The sequence below is a fragment of the Chinchilla lanigera genome, unplaced genomic scaffold (genome assembly GCF_000276665.1).
Source record: "Chinchilla lanigera isolate Chin_1 unplaced genomic scaffold, ChiLan1.0 scaffold00027, whole genome shotgun sequence".
In the NCBI taxonomy this organism is placed as follows: Eukaryota; Metazoa; Chordata; class Mammalia; order Rodentia; family Chinchillidae; genus Chinchilla; species Chinchilla lanigera.
The window spans coordinates 12,736,357-12,759,529 of NW_004955428.1; the positions used below are offsets into that span (position 1 = coordinate 12,736,357).

General features: G+C 37.6%; 1 protein-coding gene across 4 annotated transcripts in view; it reads left to right on the top strand.

Annotated features, from left to right (window-relative positions):
* The window catches only part of Sclt1 (sodium channel and clathrin linker 1), a 170,375-nt gene extending 153,154 nt beyond the window's left edge, over window positions 1-17,221 (top strand). For all 4 annotated transcript variants that reach the window (XM_005386718.2, XM_013515272.1, XM_013515273.1 and 1 more), the window contains 3 exons: window positions 10,704-10,782; window positions 13,094-13,189; window positions 16,687-17,221. In XM_005386718.2, the coding sequence (XP_005386775.1) occupies window positions 10,704-10,782; window positions 13,094-13,189; window positions 16,687-16,749 (238 nt within the window). In that variant the 3' untranslated portion in view covers window positions 16,750-17,221. The remainder of the gene's footprint in view (window positions 1-10,703; window positions 10,783-13,093; window positions 13,190-16,686) is intronic.
* The last annotated feature ends 5,952 nt before the right edge of the window (window positions 17,222-23,173 follow it).

The window sequence follows — 23,173 nt, forward strand, 5'->3', positions numbered from 1 at the left end:
GAGTTCGAGACCAGCCTGGGCTACAAAGTGAGCTCAAGGCCAGCCTGAACTGCCTAGTGAGACGCTGTCTCAAAAAAAAAAAAAAAAAAAAAATCACTGAATTGTCTCAATAGTTCTATTATGAGAGTAAGTAATTAACATAAACTTTGGAAAAGCAAGAGTAAAGGATATTAGAAATGTCAGTATTGAGCCCAACATGGTGTACACACCTGTAATCCCAGCTATTTGCGAGGCTTGGCAGGAGAAGCACAAGTTCAAGCCCAGCCCACATATACATACATACATACAAACATACATAAGAAATCTTCTATCATAGTATGGGCAGTCACCTGTTTCTGTGGCATTAACTAAAACTTGTCTGGGTTAAGCCAGGCATGGTGGCGCACACCTGTAATCCCAGCACTTGGGAGGCTAAGGCAGGAGGATCACCCTGAGTCCAACACCAGCCTCAGCTACATAGTGAGTTCAAGGCCAGGCTGTGAACTACATAGCGAGACCCTGTCTCAACACACACACATACACACACACACACACACACACACACACAATGTGTGTCTAGGTTAGACCATCTTCTATTTGCAGATACTGTTCTAAACCTTGTAAATGTAGTTTCCCATTTAGAGCTTTTATTCTAGTGCAGAGAGGCAAATAGTAAGGCAAGGGATAAACAAGATAATTTGGAAGTTTTAAGTGAACTGAGGAAAATAAATGGGATAGTGCAATGTAAGACAGAAAGAAGTAGGAGTACTAGAGGGCTGGACTATTTCAGAAAAAAAAAATAGTCAGAAAAATTGACATTTAAACTAAAGCCTGAAGGATGAGAAGTGACCAACTATACTTAAAAGAAAAAGTCAGGAAAATATTCCAGGTAGATGGAAGACAGCCAGTGCAAAAGCCCCGTGCTAGCAAGGAGCAGACAGACCTGTGTGCTTGGGGATGGTGAGTTGGGGAGGAAAGGCTGCCAGGTTGAAGAGCTGAGGCAGGGTCAGATCGTAAGTGGGCTATTTTAAGGCAGATGCTTGTCCTTGAAATAAAATGTGTAAGACTATTTTAAGTTAAAATCCAAACTGCAGCAGTGGGAAGTCATTGGAGGATTTAAACATCCTTAGATTTTCAAAGTCTCTTTTAGTTAATCTGTGGAAAGTAGACCAGAGAGAAGGCAAAATCAGAGTCCAAATGACCAGCTATTAGAGTGTTACCGTGTTTCGGGAAGCAGATGGCAGTGGCTGGCAGGAGGGTACTTTCAAAGAGCAGAGGCAGAAGTGGGAGTTTGGAATATACTAGGGCGGAAGGACAGGACTTAGCAGTAAATTAGACAAGGGATGAGGAAAACAGAGGAGTCAGAGGAGGTATGAGGCCTGTGACTTGAGCAGTTGGGTCAGTGCTGGTTGCTGGGGTGGAGGAAACCTGTAACGCACTGGACAAGCAGCTTCCTTCTGGGACTAGTTGCATTCAGGATGCGTATTGGTGTTGTTGGTAGACATGTCGGGAGGGCTGTGGAATATACAAATAACGAGCTGAGTGAGGCCGGGCTAGAGATACAAATTCATAAGGTTTTATTTCAGGGCTTGAGGAGCTAAGCTTTCTTAGGAGGAAAGCACAGAAAGGGAGAGAACAAACCTGGGATGTGCGCTAAGGCTCTGTAATGTAGCTAAAGCTGACCTGCCTGCTTTATCCTGGGATATTTTTAGTTAACTAGATGAGAAAAGATTTGAAACCTTGCGATGAATTTCCTTTTTTAGTAGTCAGGACTTCTGAAGCCATGCAAAAAGTTGAGGTCACGGTTTTTAGTTACCACTTTGTCACATTATAGGATTAAATTTTTTTTTGTTCAAAAAATCATTATTTTCCCTGCTTGGTCTCAGTATTACATGTCACAGGTATGATTCATCAACATCTCATAATTGATTGGACTTAAAATGGAAGGCAATACGATTTCAATGAGAAAACATTTTGATTTAAAGTGTAGGCACTCCATTTTTCCATTAATCACTAGAGAGCCTTAGGAACATTAAGTAAATTCTCTGAGTCCCAGTCCCTGTACTTACAGTGTAAAGAAAGAACTACTTTGCAGCCTTGACGTAAAGATAAGGTGCAGTAGTAAAGGGTTACTCTTGGCTTCTATCCACTTCTTCATCTCGGGACATTAATCAGGGAGCTAAGTTTCTGTGCAAAGCAAGCTTACCAAGCCCAGGGTGTTCTGGTTGTACCTACCTAATTAACTACACCCTCATGTTATTGCTTCTCAGTTGCTTAACAAGTGGCAGTGTTTTTGTTCCCACATCACCTTGTGCTGGTTTTACTTGTTTTGGAAATAATTTAAACTTTAAATATATCAGTGATATATACCTACAAAAAGAAAAACTTACTATTTTTAAGCCAAGTTGAAAACTTTGGAGGATTTACCACTCATTAGATATAGGGAAGCCAACACTAATAGAATAGAAGGAATATCATAAAAATCTACAATAATTTTGTACTAAGGTGTTTGCCAAGTGCCTTTTAAAATCTCATACCACATTAAAGAAACAAAAAAGTAAAAATAATTACAAAAGGTATTGTTATGGGTATAGTGTGTATAAGAAAGAAATTAAACATTGAAATAAACAGTGTGTCCATACTTTAAAAAGTACATAAATTCCAGGCAGAACACTCAGAAAAAATTGTCTTTCCTTGAGCCTCAAAATTCCTAGAAAATCTCATGAAATTATGGACCCTCTTCCCAGAAAAAGGAAATAAACACAAAATCTTCGGTATGATTTCAAGATATTTGTAAAAATCCATGAATCCTGTCTATGGGTCACAGTTTAGGACCCTGGACTTACATTCTCACCTTCACCCAGTAAGAAAAGAAAGAAAACTGCAAGTAGCAAGACACTGGGGACATGTTCTGTTGTTCATTGAATGATCCTGACAGCCCACAAATGGCCTAATTTGATGACATGTCAATATTGATTACAGCATTTTTTAACATTTTTTTAATAAATTATTTTGCTTATAAAGTATTTAGTAAAATTTTATACAGAAATTATTTCTTGCCACTCTTTTTTTTTTTTCCTAAATTATATTTCCTGTAGACCTGACGAGGATTTTCTGTCATGTAAACATGAACAATAGACATGAACTGAAAACATCCAGGACACTAATGGGTAGGCAGTTGCTAGTGATATTCTCAGGAATTCCTCATTCTTCTGTATGTACTTTTAAATTAGCAGAAGATAATAATTTATGTTAAACCTTACATTTCTATGCCAGAAATCATAGGGAAATTATATACAGTTTCATTTCTTTAGTTAGTGTAAAATACTCAGTAATGTTACATAGCAGCTGAAAATGTCATTTATCTCTCTGTACGTTCTAGCAGGCTACCATTAAATCATTCCCGATGGGTAAGAATATCTCTGTTTTCAAAGATTTCCAGAGAAGAGATTAAGTAGCTTCACTTGGCAAGTGTTTCAGTGGTAATAAAACTGTAAAATTTTCTGGAAATCTTACTTAATATTTATCCCCAATCACTTATATGCAAGGAACTCTCAATTATGTTCTCTAATGAAGAGGAAATTACACGTAGATAATACAGAGTCACAACATCCTCAGGAGCCTTTGCTTTATCACTGCAGTGAAATATCCTGTCAGAGAAATGAGTAGTCCCCAAGTACTGACAGGCAGGGTGTAGGAAAGACTCAAACACAGTGACACTTTAATGTCTTCTAAAATTTCACTCACAAGAGAACCATAGGATGGAAAGAAATTGCATAAGTGGAAACTAGCCTTTTCTTACCCACCTCCAGTTCTTCGTAGAAATAAGTAGAATATTACTAAATCTAAATAAATAAAAATAATCTTTAGAATGTTTTTCATTGTTTAAATTAATTTTATTGGTACACAGTTCATATACATAATGACCATACTCATCATAGTGAATTTGTACCTGTGCATAATCTGTCTTGATTGTGTTTTTCCCCACTCCCCTCCCCTTGCTTCAACCCTTCTTCCCCTCCTGATTTATAAAAGCTTTGTTTCTATTTTTTCCTTCTGTTCTCTTTTTTTCTCTTCCATTCTTTTCCTTTCCCCTCTCTCCTCCTTTGTACCCCTCCCCATTTGAACATTTTCTTTTTATTTCCCAATATCTGTTATACATTTTGGTCTTTATTTACCCTTTTGATTTCTCACATTAGAGAAACAATGTGATATTTAAACATGTGTGTCCAGTGTGTATTTCACTTAAAACTGTGGTCTCCAGTGCATCCATTTACTTAAAAATGTCTCGTGTTTATCCTTATAGCAGAGTAGTGCTCCACTGTGTATAGAAACCACATCATCTTTATCCATTCATCCATTGATGGACATCTGGGCTGTTTCCAAGATTTAACTATTACAAATTGTGCTACTATAAACTTGGGTGTGTGTATATCACGGTAGTGTAATGCTTTGAGCTGTCCCGGGAAGATACCAAGAAGGGATACAGCTGGGTCTAGTTTTAGGCTTTTGGGAATCTCCATACTGATTTCTATAGTGGTTGTCCCAATGTGCACTCCCACCAACAGTGGAGAAGGGCTCCTTTTTCCACATAACCTCGACAGCATTTGTCGTTGGTTGTTTTCTTGATAATGGCCATTCTTCATGGAGTGAGATGGAATCTCAGTGTTGTTTTAATTTATATTTCTCCTACGACCAAATGATGTTGAACATTTTTTCATATGTTTATTTGCTGTTCATATTTCTTCATCTGAGAAGTATCTATTCATTTCAAATGCCCATTTTTTGATTGGGTCTTTACATTTCAGGGGTTTGGGTTTTTTTAGTTCTTTATATTTTCTAGATATTAGTCCTTTGAGGAATAGCTAGCAAAAAAATTTTCCCATTGTGGGTTCTCTCTTCACTCTATTGGTGGTTTCTTTTGCTGTTCAAAAGCTTTTTAGTAAGATCCCAATTGTTGGTTTTTTGGTGTTTTTTTTTTTTTTTTCCATAAAATCTTTGTCTACACCTGTGTTTTAAAGAGATTAACCTTTTATCTTCTAGCAGGTTTAGTGTTTCTGTTTTAATATTTAGATCTTTGATCCATTTCAGTTTTAGTTTAGTACATGGTGAAAGATACAGAGCTAGGTTTAATCTTTGGCATGCCGGAAGCTAGTTTTCCCAGCACCATTTCTTAAAGAGGCTGTCTTTCCTGCAGTGGAGATGTTTAACCTCTTTGTCAAAATAAGGTGGCTGAGTGTATTTGGAGTTGTTCGGCATCTTCTGTTCTGTACCATTGACCCTCAGGTCTGTTTTTTATAAGTACCATGCTATTTTTATCACAGTAGCTTTGTAGTATAATTTCAAGTCAGGGATTATGATGCCCCCTGCCTTGCCTTTGTTTCCCAGAATTGCTTTTACTGTTCTATATCTCTTCTGGTTCCAAATGAATTTTAGGAATGTTTTCTCTAGATCTGTGAGGTATGCTATTGGTATTTTGATCAGGATTACATTAAATCTGTATAACAATTTTGGAAGTATGGTCATTTTTACTATGTTAGTGCTTCCTACCCAAGAACAAGGGATATCATATTTTCTGAGATCTTCTTCAGTCTCCTTTTTCAGAGTACCGTAGTTTTCAATGTAAAGGTCTTTTATTTATTTTATTAGATTGATTCCAAAGTATTTCACTTTTCTTGATACTGTTGTGAAAGGTATGGTTTCCCTAATTTTTCTCTCACTGAGTTTGTTATGTGGTATGGGAATTCTGTTAATTTTGAATGTTGACTTTGCAGAATTTAGTTATTAAATCTAGGAGCCTTTTGGTGGAGTTTTTGAGGTCTTCTATGTAGAGTATCATGTCCTCTGAAAATAATGAAAATTTAATTTCTTCCTTTCCTATCATATTCCTTTTATTTCTTTCTCTTGTCTAATTGTCCTAGCTAATGTTTCCAGAACATGTTGAATAGGAGTGGTGGTAGTGAATATCCTTGTCTCATTCCTGATTCTAGAGTGAAAACTTTCAGTTTTTGACCATTTAGTATGATGTTGTCTGTTGGTTTGTCATAGATGAGGATTTTGTCAGATTGAGATTAAAAACTTTCCATTCATATTTTCTCTAGGGTTTTTATCATGAATGGGTGTTGGACTTTATCAAATGCTTTTTCTGCTTCTGTTGAGATGATCAGGTGATTTTTGTCCTTGGCTCTGTTGTCATGGTATATTATGCTTATTGATTTGCATATGGTGAACCATCCCTTCATCCCTGGGATGATTTGTACTTGGTCAGAGAGTATGATCTTCCTAATGATTCTCTGCATTCTGTTTGCCAGTATCTTATTGAGGATTTGTGTATCTGTGTTCAATAGGGAGATTAGCCTATAGTTCTTTCTCTCTCTCTCGTTTTTTTTTTTGTTTGTTTTTTTTTTTGGTTGAATCCTCTCTACTTTTGGTATCAGGGTAATGCTTGCTTCCAGAAATGAGTTTGGGAGTATTGCTTTCCTGTCAATTTCATTAAAGAGCTTGAGGAGTAGTGGCATTAGATCTTCTCTATCGTGAGTTCGGTTCCTGGTACCGGAGAAAAACCAAAAAAAAAAAAAAAAAGATCTTCTCTAAATTTCTTGTAGAATTCAGCAGTGAATCCTTCAGGACCTGGGCTTTTCTTTGTTGGTAGGTATTTAATTGCATTTTCATTTCATTAATTGATATTGTTTTATTTAAAATTTTTATATCTTCATGATTCAGCTTTGTTAGTTCATACATATCTAGGAATCTGTCAATTCTTCTAAATTTTCCATGTTATTAGAGTACAGATACCCTAAATAGGTATTGATGATCTTCTGGGTTTCTGCAGGATCTGTTGTGATTTTACTCTTTTCATTCCCTAATCGCATGAATTTGAGTCTTCTCTTTTCTTTTTTTGATAAGGTTGGCTAAGGGTTTATCCATTTTATTCAATCTTTCAAAAAGGCAACTCAATTCATTGATTCTTTGTATTGTTTTCTTAGTCTCTATTGCATCAGTTTCTACTCTGATCTTTATAATTTCCTCTCATGTGTCCTTTGGGTTTAACTTGCTTTTCTTTTTCTGGAAGCTTGAGGTTTAACATTAGATTATTTGTTTGAGCTCACTCTGTTTTTCTAATGTGGAAATTCACCACTATAAATTTCCCTCATAGGAAAATCCCTCATATTGCATCCCATAAGTTCTGGTATATTGTATTGGCATTATTATTTAATTATGGAAACTAATTTCTTTTTTTAATTTCACCTGTGACCCACTCATTGTTCAGGAGGGTATTATTTAATTTTTATGTGTTTATGCAGTTTTTGTGATTTCTTTTGCCATTGATTTCCAACTTCATTGCACTATGATCTGATAATATACATGGGATAATTTAATTTCTTTGCCTTTACTCACATTCCATGAGCTAATATGTAGTCTGTTTTGGAGAAAGTCCTGTGTACAGCTGAGAAGAATGTGTATCCTATTGTATAGTGGAACACTCCATAAATATATACTAAGTTCATTTGTTCAAAACTTTGGTTCAGCTGTGATATTTCTTCATTGAATTTTTGTCTAGTTTATCTGTCTATTTGTGACAGGGGGTACTGAGTTTCCCCTTTGCAATGTATTAGTGCTTATTTGATTATTCATGTCCATTAATATTTGTTTTATATAGTTGGGTACGCCAGTATTTGGTGCATATATACTTATAGTTATTATCTGTTCCTCTTGGAGTTTTTGCTTAATAAGGATGTAGTGACCTTGCTTGTCTCTCTTGATTGGCCTTGGCTTGAAATCCACGTTGTCTGCAAATAGAATAGCTACCCTTGCTGTTTTCTGAGTTTTCTCATATGGGGTATTGTTTTCCATTCTGTCACTTTCAGTCCATGAATTTCTTTTTGAGTTAAATGTGTTTTTTGTATGCTGCAAATTGTTGGATCTTGTTTCTTGATCCATTCTGCCAATCTGGTTTTTTTTGATTGGTGAGTTGAGACTATTTATATTGATGACTATAACTGATGTGTATTGACTTATCCTTGTCATATGATTTTCCTGTTGTTGCTTCCCTTTCTTTCTCTATATTTGCTTGCCTTGTCTGGTAGATTTATTCTACTGGTGTTCATGGAATGAAGTGCTGGTTTTGTGGTCGTGAATTTCTTTAGGTATTCTTTTCATGGAAGTATCTTATTTCTCCATCAATTTTAAAAGATAGTTTTGTGAGGTATATCAATCTGGGTTGGAATTTGTTTTCTTTCAGGACCTGAAATACTTCACTCCAAGCTCTTCTTGACTTGATGGTTTGTGTTGAGAAAGTTGCCATGATTCTGAAGGGCTTTCCTTTATAAGTGATCTGGTTTTTTCTAACAACTTTTAATATTCTGTTCTTTTGCTAAATTTCTGGGATCTTGATTACTGTATGTCTGGGTATAGATTTATTTTGTATATGGCTCATTGGAGTTCTCTATGGCTCACTTAATTGTATGTCTGATTCTTTTTCCATATAATCCTTGCTTCGTCTCACCACTTAGAGACTATTTTCCATCAGCCCTAAGAAGCATAACATCTGTGTTTAATTACATTTGGCCTACAAGACTGGCCACTTCAGTCATTTTAATTTTTCTCTGTTACGTTTGCTTTTTCTTATGAGGGGGCAGTAATTTTAAGCTGCCTGAGATGCATTAAGGCACAACAGTTTGTTCAACTTTGTTTTCATTACTAAAATGAAACTAAGATGAAACATTTTTCTGTCATGGAATTCATGGTAGACACACAAACTCTTCATAGTGTAATTGGATTCATGAAACCATGGCATAGGAGCAAGCAGCCTCCTTCCTGGTGTGTGGGTTCTTTTGTGCAGCATCTGTGTTTGTCACCACACACCTTGCACCTGGCCCACAACTAGTGTCCAGAAGATGTTGATGCAGTCAATGAGTGGACACATGACTTTTTGTTATGACCTCTATATTTATAAGAAATAATTTACTAGTTTTAACAACTGTTCTCTCAAATATAGGACACTCAAAATTTGTTAAGTTTCTAAGCTATTTGCATGGCTTATTTGAAAAAAAATAAGGGAGCTGTGTGTGGTGCCATGTACCTGTAATCCCAGGTCTTGGGAGGCTGAAGCAGGGGATCACTGCAAGTTGGAGGTCAGCCTAGGCTACAGAGTGAATCCCTGTCTAAAAAAGACAGAAAGAAAGACAGACAGACAGACAGAAAGAAAGAAAGAAAGAAAGAAGGAGAGAGAGAAGGAAAGAAAAAGAGAAAGAGAGAAAGAAAGAGAGAAAGAAAGGAAAAAGAAGTGAAGTGATTTTGTGGGGTTGCTTTGTTTTTTGAGACAGGCTCTTGCTACGTAGTCCAGGCTGGCCTTGAACTCGCTATGTACCCAAGAGTGGCCTCAAACGCGTGATGATCCTCCTGCCTCAGCTTCCCAAGTGCTGGGATACAGGCATGTGCCATCACATCCAGACATGAAATGATTTTGGAAGTATTAACTTGTTGATTGATCTAAGAAGTACAAGTAAAGTCAAAAGACAGAAGTCAGTCTTGAATTAACTATTTTAATGCTAAGAAATTGATTTGATCTTTTTTCCTGATTAAGTTCTTTTTAAGACTACATTATATCTACTCTTAACCTTGGACTCGAAATGATTTTTGGCCAAAAACAATGTAATGCTTGTATGTTAAACAACAGCAAATGATGATAATAATGACCATGACATAATTTCAGCTAATGAAGCACAAAAGATATGAATGAATAAAATATAGTACATATACAACCAAATCATAAATACCAGTCCTGAGGATACTACACTAAAGTGATGTTGGAGTGATTAGTGTTACCATAAATTTCCAGTAGTTGAAATCCCCTATGAAACACTTTATATAAATCTTAAAAATACATACTGTAGTGAAGAACATAGGCAATTATGGGGTTCTTTTTTTCATACTAGATTTAAGCCTGTTACCTTTGCACTGAGCCACATCCCCCACCTCTTTTTTTTATTTTTTGAGATAGGTCTCACAAAGTTGCTGAGTTTCTCAGGCTGGGTCCAAACTTGGAAGTCATCCTGCCTCAGCCCCCCAGAGTGCTGAGATTACAGATGTGTGCTGCTTTGCCCAGCTTTTGAAATTTTATAACAAATATTGCATCTATCTAATATGAGTGTACTTTCATTTTAATGCCTAATAGTATCTCAAGATAATAAACCTGAAAACACTTTTACACTTTTAAAATGTTTTTTATTTTGCTTTTTTAAAATGATGGTGAAAACTCACAATGAATGTAATAATTATGTACTGCATAGAGGTACTAATAAAGAAAACTTTATAAATAATTAATTTTTAAAATTGTGATAAAATATATGTAAAAAAATACAATGTGATAAATTATGATTTTTAAGTGTGATAATTTTTTTAACTAACAAAACACACATCACTTAGAATTTACCATTTTAACTCTTCAAATGTAGAGTACCACAGTCTTAAGTATGTGTGTATATATATATATATATATATACACATTGTTTTACAACTAACCTCTAGAACATATATACATTTTGTAAAGAAATCAATAAGTTTTTAAGGTGCCCTGTATTCAGTAATTTTATGTTGCACATCAAGATCTTTTCGTTCAAAACATCAACATATATATTACTAATAAATATTTTAGATTCTGAACAGTTACATTAATTTCAATCTCTCTCTTCCTCTCTCTCTGTCTCTCTTTCTCTCAATAGGAGTGAGCTGAGTCGACAGAAACTTCATACCCAAGAACTGCTTTCTCAGCTGGAAATAGCAAATGAAAAGGTAGCAGAGGTAAGATAATGATTCCCCGGGTACGTACTTCCTGCTGCAGCTTGACACACAGTTATGCTATTAACCCATTCCTCTTATTTTGTTTTCAATTCATAAGGAAAGACACATAGAAAATATTTTTGCTTACTGGAATATATTAAAATATATTTAGATTAATACCTTACAACTAGCTATAGCAAGTTTATCATTTTTTTTCTTGATGCCTTAAAAAATAATCTCTGGATTCTGTTTGGGCCTTCTGTAACTCGAACTCTTCATTTGATGTTCTAACTTCAAGTATTTATCAGTAGGCTATATGGTCCATTATACCTCTTTTCTCTTAAGCATAACATTATAAATTGGTCCACTTAGAAAACAATTAAGGAATAGCTGTTCAAATGATCTTATTTTATCTCCCACTTCCAGATACCTGCTCTAAGAAAAAAATGGAGATTTTCAATGTAGTAATATTGATAATATTGGAAGACCAAAAGAAACCAAAAGGATCAGTTGGGGAAAAAACTGCTGTATATATTATGATTTGCCCAGTCTGAACTGTCTCTGAACCATTATGATAACAGTACAGGAAAAAATATATACAGTCCAATTATAAAGATGAAAATGATCATTACATATGATGGGATTTCCCCACATTTTGTCCAGTGTATAATATACTTCTTAAAATTTAAGACTACTTATTTATTTTGTTTGTTTGTTTGTTTTTGTTTTTTTTGTTTTTTCTCCGGTACCGGGAACCGAACTCACGACCTTGCGCGTGCCAGGCAGGCGCTTTTGCCGCTGAGCTAAACCCCCAGCCCCTAAGACTACTTATTTAAACATATTGACAAATTGCTACAGTCAAAATAGTTCTCATAATAAGTTTAATTCTGCTTTTGGGCATGGTAAGATAAACTAAGGATATTATATTTCATTTTTTTTTATATTACCAGCCATGATGCTAATCACTTGTATATATTTGGCACTTTCTAGCCATTCCTTATTGAGCTTATATTATGCTTCCAATTCAGATAAATGCCAGAAAAACTGCATAACAGTTCTAGTTGTACAAAACTATATTTTTCAGATGCACTGTGGCCAGTCAGGTAAGTAGAGAGAATATCTTTTTTAAATTGATGGTTTGAACTTGTCTGCATGGTGATATGTAGTGACAATTTTGTATTCATGAAGTCTCTGCAGTTTCTGCCATAATAAAGTATTCCAAACTGGTTCCATAAACAACAGAAAATTACTGTCCTACAGTTCTGGCAGGTAGAAGTCCAAAATCAAAATGTCAGCAGTGTTGATTCTTTCTGAGGACTCTGAGCGAGAATTTGTTCCCTGCCTCTCTCCTGGGTTCTGCCTCAGGCATTCCTTGGCTTTAGGTGGTGTTGTGTGTCTTCCCATCATACATATCTATCTTTATGTCCAAATTTCCCATTTTAATGAATGGCTCTGATTAGTGGGTTTCATGAATGGATGTCATACGGATTATGGCTCACCATAATGGCCTTCTCTTAATTTAATCATCTGCAAAGACCCTCAAATAAGGTCATGTTCTGCCAGTCATGGTGACATACACCTGCAATTCCAGCACTAGAGGGGCTGAGACAAGAGGATCACCATGAGTTTGAGCCCAGCCTGAGCTACATAGGGGGTTCCAGGCCAGCCTGAACTACATACTGAGACCTTGTTTCCAAAAAAAGGTCACATTCATAGGTACTGCAGTTAGAATTTGGAGACACAATTCAACCCATAGCAATGCCTAATATTGCTGTTGATCGTAATCACCTCTGCAGTATGCAAATGTCAAGGGGAAACAAAGTTTATCCAACCTTACTACTGAAGCTATTGTAAGGCCCAATGATCTGTGTTTTTGCAGTTCTCACAGTGGGTGATTCTAAAGCAGTGACCTAGCATCTCAACATTAACAAATCAAAAATTCAAAGTCCTGTTCTTCTGATTCACTTTAATTTGGATTGGTTCACTCATCTTCTTCGTTTTGTTTGTGTTTGTTTTGTTTTGTGTTTTTTGCAGTACAAGGGATGGAACCTAGGGCCATGTACATTCTAGGGAAGCACTTTACCCCTGAGCCACACCCCCAGCTCGGTCACTTTTATTTGATAATATGGGGAGTGCAGAGGGCAATTTAGGAAAAATGTAAAACCAACTTCATACTTTGAACCTTACAACTTGGAAAATGTACATCTGAAAATATTATCTTTTAATTTTATAAGTAGTAGAATGATGTCTGTCTACATTTTTATCGATTATCCCACAGAACTTCTCCATTTCTCATATAGCTATCTGACTTGTTTCTGTTTCCCCTTAATAGAATGAAAAGTTAATTCTAGAGCATCAAGAAAAAGCCAACAGACTTCAGAGGCGTCTCAGTCAGGCAGAAGAGAGGGCTGCTTCAGCTTCCCAGCAGGTAGGGCGCATGCTCATTACCCTGAGAGAATAAAATAGCCTGAATGCATCAGAGATAAGCACAGTCCTCAGAAGTTCCCAGAGAACTAGTAGGTTTATTTTTGCTTGATTGCCCTATTTAAAATTAGTCCCTTTAATATTTGTGATTGAAAATCTTTAGGGACAAAAATTAACATTGATATCCTCCACTTGATGCTGACTGTTCAGACTACACCGCCCAGCACCATTGCCACTGACTGTAGATTACTGTTTACATTTAAGTGAAGGGGGCTGGGGATTTAGCTCAGCGGCAAAGCGCCTGCCTGGCAAGCGCAAGGTCGTGAGTTCGGTTCCCAGTACCGGAGAAAAAACAAACAAAAAAAAAAAAACAAAAAAATACATTTAAGTGAATTAAAATTAAATAAACAGTTCAGATCCCTGGGCACACTAGCCACATCTTAAGTGATCAATACCCACATGGGGTCATGGCAGGCGTATCAGACAGTGGAGACATACAGCGTTTCCTTTATTATCACAGAAAGTTCCGTTACACAGCAGAGCATGGGTTCTGTTTAAAACTAAGCAGATATTCACTGGCAAATTAGAAAGCACCTAACCTTACTTTGAATGTAATATTTAACCCTTTACTACCTTTGTTATTTTAGCTTTAAACAGAAAATGATCTCACTTAAGGATAACTGTATTTAATGCACACTTGTATGTGACCAAATGAATGTAAAAGACAACATAAAAGTTGTCCAGTGAGAAATAGAAATGTAGAATATCAATGAAATGCTGAGGAATAATTTCTCATAACTCACATCATATAAATGAAATGGCCATTTGTTCAAAAGTAGGAGCAAGAGTTCCTCCTATTAGGAAAAAATGAGACCAGGACAGTGGTTATAACTATAGGCTGGAAACAGACAGGAGAAATGGAGGGATGGGGGAGACTAGGGAAAAAAGAAAACTAAATTACCGCAGTATTAATTGACATTGGTTATAAATGTCGTGTGTCCGTGAAAGGAATCTTTTCCTCAGCTACTGTTGGTGCGGCCCAGCAGCGCTGAGTCTGTGCGACTTGGGCAATTCCAGCTTCTCTAAGCCCGCTTCCCCCTGTCTGACGTAGGTAACGCTTCCCTGCTATAGTCAGTGAAGGATAAAGAGAACTCGCACATGTATAGTGGTGTGCGAGTATAGCGGTATAGAGACATTTAGGTAAATGTCTTTAGTATAGCGGTAAAGAGACATTTAGGTGGATATACAAGAACTTAAATGTCTCTGCCAGGACCCTGACAATTCACATTTACTTTCTGACATGGTTTCACTGTGTCCTGGCTGCCCTGGAACTCTTGGGCTCAAGCAGTCCTCCTGCCTCAGCCTCCTATGTAGCTGGGAATTCAGGTGCACCTCACCTGCCCAAACTAATCCATTTATCTTTTTTAAGGAATATAGTAAAGAAAATGCCTACTTAAAACCAACTACCTGGAGTTCCATAGTAAAAAGGGTAAACTATAGTACCTTATTTATATAATCCAGTGACACCTAATTTAATTTCCCTCCTGACACGACTAAACCTAAGCCATCCCTCAGTGGTGATTTTCTGTTATTTAAACTCTCCAATGGAGAAGTTTCTGCCATTCTTTTTGAGATCCTGTTTTAAATGTTTTGTCAGTAACTACTTCACGGTTTTTTTCTGGAACACATTTTTCTACCATTGCTTCTCCATCCGTTGTGCTTCTGTCTGCAAATGGAAGGTAATCATTTAGCGTTTAGCATTCTCCTCATCCACAAACAGGAAATTTTTCTCAGAAGTGAATTTTTTTTTGTTTTAAATGACACCAAGTGGTAAGCTTTCTTTGTAAAATATATATGTGCGATTTTTCTCATCTTTATCCTTGCCTTTTCTTGGTCCTGATTTTCCCATTTTCTTCTAACAACTAGACATTGCTGTTAGAAATGATGTCCTGCTAAGTGCACGGCACTCCGTGGAACGCAAGGCATTAAAGGGGTGCGGTGGTCTCTGACGCGGCTCGGCCGCAGAGTGCTGCCCTCCTTGTGCCAATGCCTGAGCGCGCTGCCCCTCAGCCCTGCCTCTGCGTTCTTCGCACCCAGGGTGGCGCCCTGCACTGCCAAATTCCATACTGTGTTCTTTGGACAGCAGGACGGTTTCTAAAATTAGTACGGTGAAGCCTTTTATGTAAGAACACAAAACCTAGAGGCTATGAAAGAAGTAATAAATGTGACCGCATAAAATCTCACATTTCTACATCAAGAAAAGTCCTAGGGCTGAGATGTTTAGTGACAGCACACTTGCCAGGCATGTGCAAAGTCCTGATTTGATCCTCAGCACAAGGAAAGAAAAAGTCATAAAGCCAGTGACAAACAGGAAACTATTTCTAGCACATATGGCAAAAGACTAATATCTAAACACATGTAAAAATGCTGCAGTCTAACACATGAGTGGGTAAAGGAGGACTTCTACAGAAAAGGAAAGACAGATGGCTTAAAAACATATAAAGATGCTCACCCTTTTCCATAAGACAATATAAATTTCAATTTTAATCGCGTATCACTTTCACATATCACATCATGAGATTTGGTGGTGCCCGGGGCTGGCGCTGTCGGCCGCCGTCGATGTGTGTGTACGCTGGTGCAGTCTCTTTCCATACAGTTTGGCTGTATCACTCAGAACTGTTACGTGCGCAGAACCTTTGACCTATACTTGCACCTGCAAGCTTTACGAGGAATCCAGCATATAAAAATACTAAAGGCAGCATTGTCTCTGACTTTATAAGATTAAAAACCATGCAAATATGCAACAGTAGCAAACAAGTTAAATTATATGTCAATATAGGGGGTTAATTTGCAGATGTTAAAAAAAATAAAGTAGATCTAATATGGAATGATGGAATTATCTCTAACACACATATATGTGTGTATATTTTTTCTCATTTAGAATATTCTAGAAATTACTTAAAGTAGTGGTTGCATAAGGAGAGAAGACTATGGAATGAAGGAGCACCAAGGAAAGGAAATGCTCTTTATGCTGTGTATTCCTTTGTACTGTCAGATCCTTTTTAGCATGTATACATGCTACAATTATAATTAATGTTTAAAGGTTATTTTCCTGTTAGACTTTTCTTATTAAGATCTACCATCGCTTTAAAATTACTGGTCATGCATTGTGTTTGCTCACATTTAGTTTATGCCTTAGATGCTTTGCTAATTACCGTTTATCTAGATGTTTGTCATCCATCTGTGGAATGTGTTTGGAATTTCCGAGTATATCACTGGGAGCTATGGAATGTCATCTTTGACATGCATTTCTCTAATGTAATACAGACACTTTAACATCTCAAGATTATACTAGAAGTGAATCCAAAAAAAAAAAAGACCTTTTCTGAGACCCCCTTCCAAGATTATTTTCAACGAGGTTGTGATGCCCTGCACTTTGTGTTAATGTAAGAATTTCCACAGCAAAAGTAACTACTTACTGATTGTTTATTTCAATTGCAGCTCAGTGTGATTACAGTACAGAGAAGAAAAGCAGCCTCCATGATGAATCTGGAAAATATTTAGAAATATTCATAGTTCTCTCCCAGAACTGTAGCGCTGAGAAAGCTGTTGGACTAGACGTGTACTGACATGGTGACGCCTGCAGAGAATGGTTAAGGCTTGTGTCACTTTGCATAAGCATTTTCCATTCTGTTTTGAGGCTTATTGGATAACAGCACAGTGACAGCTTCCTGTAAGTAAAGAAAATATAATCCTATATTCGAGCTTCAGTGAAAAATAAAACCAGCTGAGAAGAACTCACTGCCTTCATCAATGTATCTATTTCTTAATTCCCCCTTTTCCATTGGATGAAAATAATTTTCAAACCATGCTAATCTTGAGAAAGAGGTCTTACAAAAAATCTAGAATTTAATATTTCAGATTTTAAGATTGGGGAGCTTTATGTCTAATTGTTACTTCTACCTCATTTTTAAAGTTCCTGAGGATTCGTTTTATTATGAACTCATAAATGTAATAAATTTTGCACTTTCCAAAATGATGCTGTCATGTATTTTCATATATAATTGTTATGCTTCACTTTTAACTTCCATGGTTTCCAGTATTTCTAAAACTTGGTATGTAAGAGTTTGTGGGGCTTTTTTTTAACTTACTACTTCAAACAGTACTAATCAAATGCAGAGCTTAGATTCTAAGAATGCCTAACTCTGAGCCGCTGTAACCATGTGGATCTCCAGAGATCCCCATAGTTATGTTCTGCTTCTGGTTTGTGCTTGAGCTCCCTTGGCTTCTGGTGATGAGGGCAGATCAGTTTATATCTGGGTAACCGGGTAGGAAACTGTTGAGCTGTCCAGGTAAAAGACAGTGAGTTTGAGTTGCAGGTGACATAAAAATACTCACGTATAGCTAGTCAGCCATCAGTCAGAGATCAGGAATATTGCTGACTAATGGGCACCATCATAGGAGTGTTGGGCATGGTGCGGAGAATCAAAGCCCTGGAAATGTAGGAGCTTGTCTTGGGCCTCACGTGATGGTACTAGGTACCCCTCCCGATTCTTCCCATAGCACTCCTCCCTCCATGTCTCGTGCTGTAGACCCAGTGGCCTTCCTTCACTTCCACAGTGCATCATCCTTCCTCAGCAACAGGTCTGCACATGCACTTTTCCATTCATATATTCTTCAGATCTTTATTCACACGCCACTTCCTCAAAGCAGCCGTAGGCTGCAAGCCAGGCAAAGTCACCTTGTGCTGTGCTCTTAATGCTGTACTCTGGTTCCCTTCATAGCACTGTGAAGATATATAGTTAGCTTGAAATTTTTTCCTACCCAATAGAACACATGCTCCCACATCCGTGGTCCAGTCCACCTCCCAAAAGCCACACCTATGAGCGCATGAGGTTTTGGGGGACAGCTAGATATAAGCCATAAGGTATTTCTGTCTCAGAAAAGTTTATTAGTTAATCATTTCTAATGTAAAAATGTAAGTTTTTAACAGGATCGTGTCTCCTCTCAGTCACCACTGTATGTGTCCTTAGTACCCAACATGTTTCCTGCAAATGGAGGCTATCCAGGAACTCTCTCTCCATAAACTGCGCTTTACGGGCAGGACCTCCCAGAATGACTTCATTTGTTAAACGAATTCAAGAAGACTCCTCTCTCCATTCTAATATTAATCACCTCCTTTCCAGTTGGCTCTCTTCTTCCCTTCTTAAGTATTCTCCCAGAGAAACATAAGCCCCAAAGTATGCAGCAAATACGCCTCTCCCATGACCTCTGTGAATTTGAACAGACTTAATCTATGTTAAGCAACAGAACTGAGTAGATGGTTATGGTCTTAGTTACTTTCTCACTGCTGGGACACAATACCCAACACCCATAAGTTAAAGGAGGAAAGGTTTATTTAGCTCACAGTTTGAGAGGTTTCAGTCCACACTGAGCTGGCTTTAAGGTGGGGCAGCATGGCAGAGGGACTTGGCAGGCAGGAAGCCCCAGTCCCTCAAGAGAGGAGGGGTGTATTTAAACTGTACCCTTCCGGGCCTCGCCCACAATAAGCCACCCGCTCCCCCAGGCTTCACCTGCCCACGTCACACCCAGCTATCAGCCCATCGGTGGACTAATCCAGTGTCACATCCATGACCCAGTGTCACACATCCGTGGTCCAGTCACCTCCCAAAAGCCACACCTCTGAGCACATGAGGCTTTGGGGGACAGCTAGATATAAGCCATAAGTTTTTCTGATCTCAGAAAAGTTTATTAGTTAATAATTTCTAATGTAAAAATGAAAGTTTTTAACATTTCACATCATTTTAACATGTCGCTCTTCATGTACCAAGGCAGTGTTATTTGATTTATCCATGTCTCTATTGTGTCTCCCTGAGAAAGAAAGCAGCTATGATGACCTCCTCTTCCTTTAGTATAGACAATGCAAATTGAGCCAGGCAGTAATCTTCTTATTTCTCCTCTGGTGTGAGAAGCGCAACTACCCCAAGTATGGGAGAACATTAGTGACGGTTCAGCCTTTATTCAACAGTACTGAATATTTCATAGCTGCACAGTCTTGCCTGAGCAACTCTCAGACAATCAGAGTAAAAAAACATTTTACTATAAACCCATTCTTTAACTATAATGTGTTTTATCATTTTCTCCCAAAATAATAAATCTATGATGAGCATTTTTGCAGAATGTTTCTCAAAAATAGTGAGTTTATTTACCTAAAAATGTCTATATACACATACGGATATGTAGACGAAGAGAAGGATGCTGACTGTAGTACCCTGAGGTTATGTATAAAATCTGTCCCTTCCCAGCCGCTTTATACTTTTAAAAATGTACGGCTTTTATGGTACTATTGATGCTTTTAGTATGTATATAAAGAAGAAACTGAATATGTAGTTTTTCACTGACAGAAGTTATACAGTGGAAAGGTTTCTTACAAGTAATTTTTTTACAACACTAGCAACTTCTGGCCCAGGAATTCACCACAAAACTTTCCTGCAGGCCCTGTGTCCCCACAGAGGGCCCTGATGTGTGCGCTGTGACCCCTCTTATCCCTTCTGCTCGGAAAGCACATTGGAATGTAAGCAAGTGAGAACATCTGAGATAACGTGAATCTGCTCTTATTTATTTTTAAATACATATTCCTAGAGTGAAGTATTTTGTTTTTAGTAACAGATTACTTTGGATATTGTGCCTAGCTGTTGAAATTCGCTGAGGGGCAGCTCACTTCCTCTTGAGATGGCCCGATTCTTTTTCTGACAGCTTTTTTTTTTTTTCTATTGGTACCTTGGTTCACAAACTTGACTTTTTTCCACGATTCTGGTGGCAGACCGAGTTGGGTGAGAACCAAATCGAATGCAGAGGTTAGCTTCAGGGTTGACCTTCTGGAGAAATATAATTTGGTTTTCACCCAGTTCGGTTTGCAGCGAGAATTAAGGAGAGAACTGAGATCGTGAGCCGAGCTACCACTGTATAGATTTACATTACGTAATAATTACGTTCATCTGGGGGAAGTGATGCGTCCACATAGCGCATCTCAATTGCTTTTCCCTGCCCTCCCCGTGCTCCCCTCTCACCCTCTCATAGATCCCCTTCCTGTCGCCACAAAGTGTACCTCTGTTTCCTATCATTTCCTTTTTTTACTTTGCTCTTTAAATAATTTCATTAACTAAGTACTTAAATATTTTACATTTCTCATACAAGAGAAATATGCAGTATTTAACTTTCTCTGATTTACTCCATGTAGCATTTTGGTCTCCAGATGAAGCTATTTTCCTACAAATGACAAATTTATCCTTCCTGTGGCTGTGTAGTACACGTGTGTGTGTATGTGTGTGTGTGACATTCTCTTTATGGATTCATTTTTTGATGGCCATATAGGCCATGTCCATAGTTTAACTACTAATCGTGCTGCTATAAGCAAGGGTCTTCATGTATCACTATAATAGTATGTCTTTAGCTCTTGCAGGAAGTTACCCAGAAGAGGCATAGGTGGGTCAAATGGAACTTGTACTTTTAGTTTTTTGAGGAATCTCTGTCCTGATTTCCGTAATTCCCAACAACTGTGGCGAGTAGAAAGTTCTTCCTTGTAGTGAGCTGTGCTGTGTCTCCCTGCCTTAGTTCTATAGTGTGCTACGAAATAAGTTTACAGCGTATTCCAGTGGCCATTTTCAGTCTTCTGAAAATAACGTGCCCCCTGTGCTTAGTACACATCTTCATTTTCGCAAAGGACTCAGTTTTAAGTCCTTCTGCTGACCGGTCACTGGTCTCAGTGAACTGTAAATTGCATATATCCACTTTGCTCAGTCAGTAAACACTGATTCCCTTGTAGATCCTGACAGAATGGGGAGAGGGGAAGTGATCCTTTCCTCAGTGTGGAGGGACAGCTTATGAGGCGCTGTAGGGTATGGATACGGCTTAGACTGTTCTCTTCCCCCGACCCTAAGGAGATCCTGACATTCTGTCTGAGGAAGCATGCTGAGCGTCACTCTGGTTAGTGATTCATAAAAATATACATATGTGGTATTTCTCATCAATGTTTGATATAAGACCTCACAAACATGTTCTAAATAAGAGAAAAACGTGAGAATTACTGTTCTGCAGTCTATACTTCCATTAATGTAACTTAAACATGTCATTTTTTTCTAAAGTAGAATCACTGACATATTGAGCATATCATCAACAAAAATCCTGTCTTTTTAAAGACTTTTTACTAAGCTAAATCTTTGCCCTAGGGCCAAGGATATAGCTCAATGGCATAAGCGCCTGCCTGGGAAACGCAAGGTCCTGAGTTTGATGTTCCGTACCAAAAAAAAAAAAAGCTTCATGCCCCAGAAGTAGCACTATTCACATATCTGAGGTCATTTGAGCTCCTAATTCTGTAATCTGGCTTATTAGTCCTGAGCATAAGGACTGTGTCTGTCTTACTTTGTTTACTGTATTTCTTGCACCCCAGACAATTTCTGATATACAGAGAATGCCATCTCCAGACGTGATAAGCATGCTACCCTTATTGTTAGACAAATCACTGGAAAGATGAGGAGTACTCTGAGTAGTTTCTTAAGTCATACCGCCCACCAAGTCCCTGGTTTAGTAACAAGTCAGCACCTGTCTGCTAGTGTCATTGAACCTGTTTTCAACTTGGCCTGTATCGTCATCTATTAGGTTAGGATTGTAACCTATCCTGAGAACATCAAGAAAGCCCTAAGACCCAGCCTTCTGCCTCATAACGTTTATTTACACCATACAACTCATATTCCCCAGCCCTAATCTAGTAATCCTGTCCAAGAGGTAAACTGCTAATAATTATTATTCCGTGTAACATCCTAGTAGTCACTGCGTCTACTTTATATCTTTATTAAAACTCTTAATTTGCTTGATATGGCATAATAGTAACTTTCATTTAATATTTTTTCAATGGCAGCACAGTCCCTTTTTCAAATAAGAAAAGCATCAGAGTATATTGTGATGGATGTATAAGGAAAAGCACAGTTACTTAGACTGTAAAGCTTAAAATTTTGAGACTAGTATCTCCTTTTATGAAAACTATTCCAGATAAAAGGGAATGAAAGTTATAATCATATTCCCCCAATGCCCAAAAGAACCCTTGCACATTCTCTTCCCGGATCTGTGATAAACCCACTGATCCATATTAATCATACATACTATTGAGAACATGTCAAGTGCTGGGCGTTTGCATTTCTCATCTGTAGAATCCAATACCTCTGCCTGGTAACTATGATCATTGCCTGTCCAAAGCTATAAAGAATGGTGAAAGTTAAATGATGCGCCCAGGGTCACATAGTTGGTAAGTGGCATAGGTGGGTTTGAAACCAGACCTACTCAACACCACAGTTCCCTTTCCTGTACAACAGTTCATCAGTCTGCAGAGCCCACACCTCGCCACTTCTCCCAGGTTCCCATTTGACTGGGTTCTCTGAGGAGCCCAGGATAGAAATTCATCGGGGTCAGAAGTCTGGAACTCACGTGAACAGCTAGACGCTGTCTGTCACACACTGGGTGACTTTTCCAGCACCTATTCTGTCCCTTTAAGTTCAAGGATCAATGTCCTTGATGGAAAATGCAAACAAGGATTTGGAAGAATTCTCCTTCCACTTTTTCACTCTCCAGCCTTATAACAAGTCTGAGTGTGAACCTCTTAAATCTTGTGTTCTGTTTTTTTGTTGTTTCTGGTTTGTGTCTTTGCTCATATGTTTGTTTTGACCCTAATCCAAACAGCCCTTTTGTTAACAAGTTACATACACACCTGAAAACATCCTAGAGAGAAAAACAATTCACAACTAATGGCGTTCGGTAATTTTTCAAACCAAAAAAAGGAAGTGCTCATAACCTAAATATAAGTAGTATAAAGTAGAAGTCTAATTAGAGGAAATTGTAATAGATTTTTCCTTTGAAAGTTTTCATATTTCCTTGATGAGTTTTACTAATATCAATCTAAATAAAAATCATTAATATATGTTAAATATATTTAGTA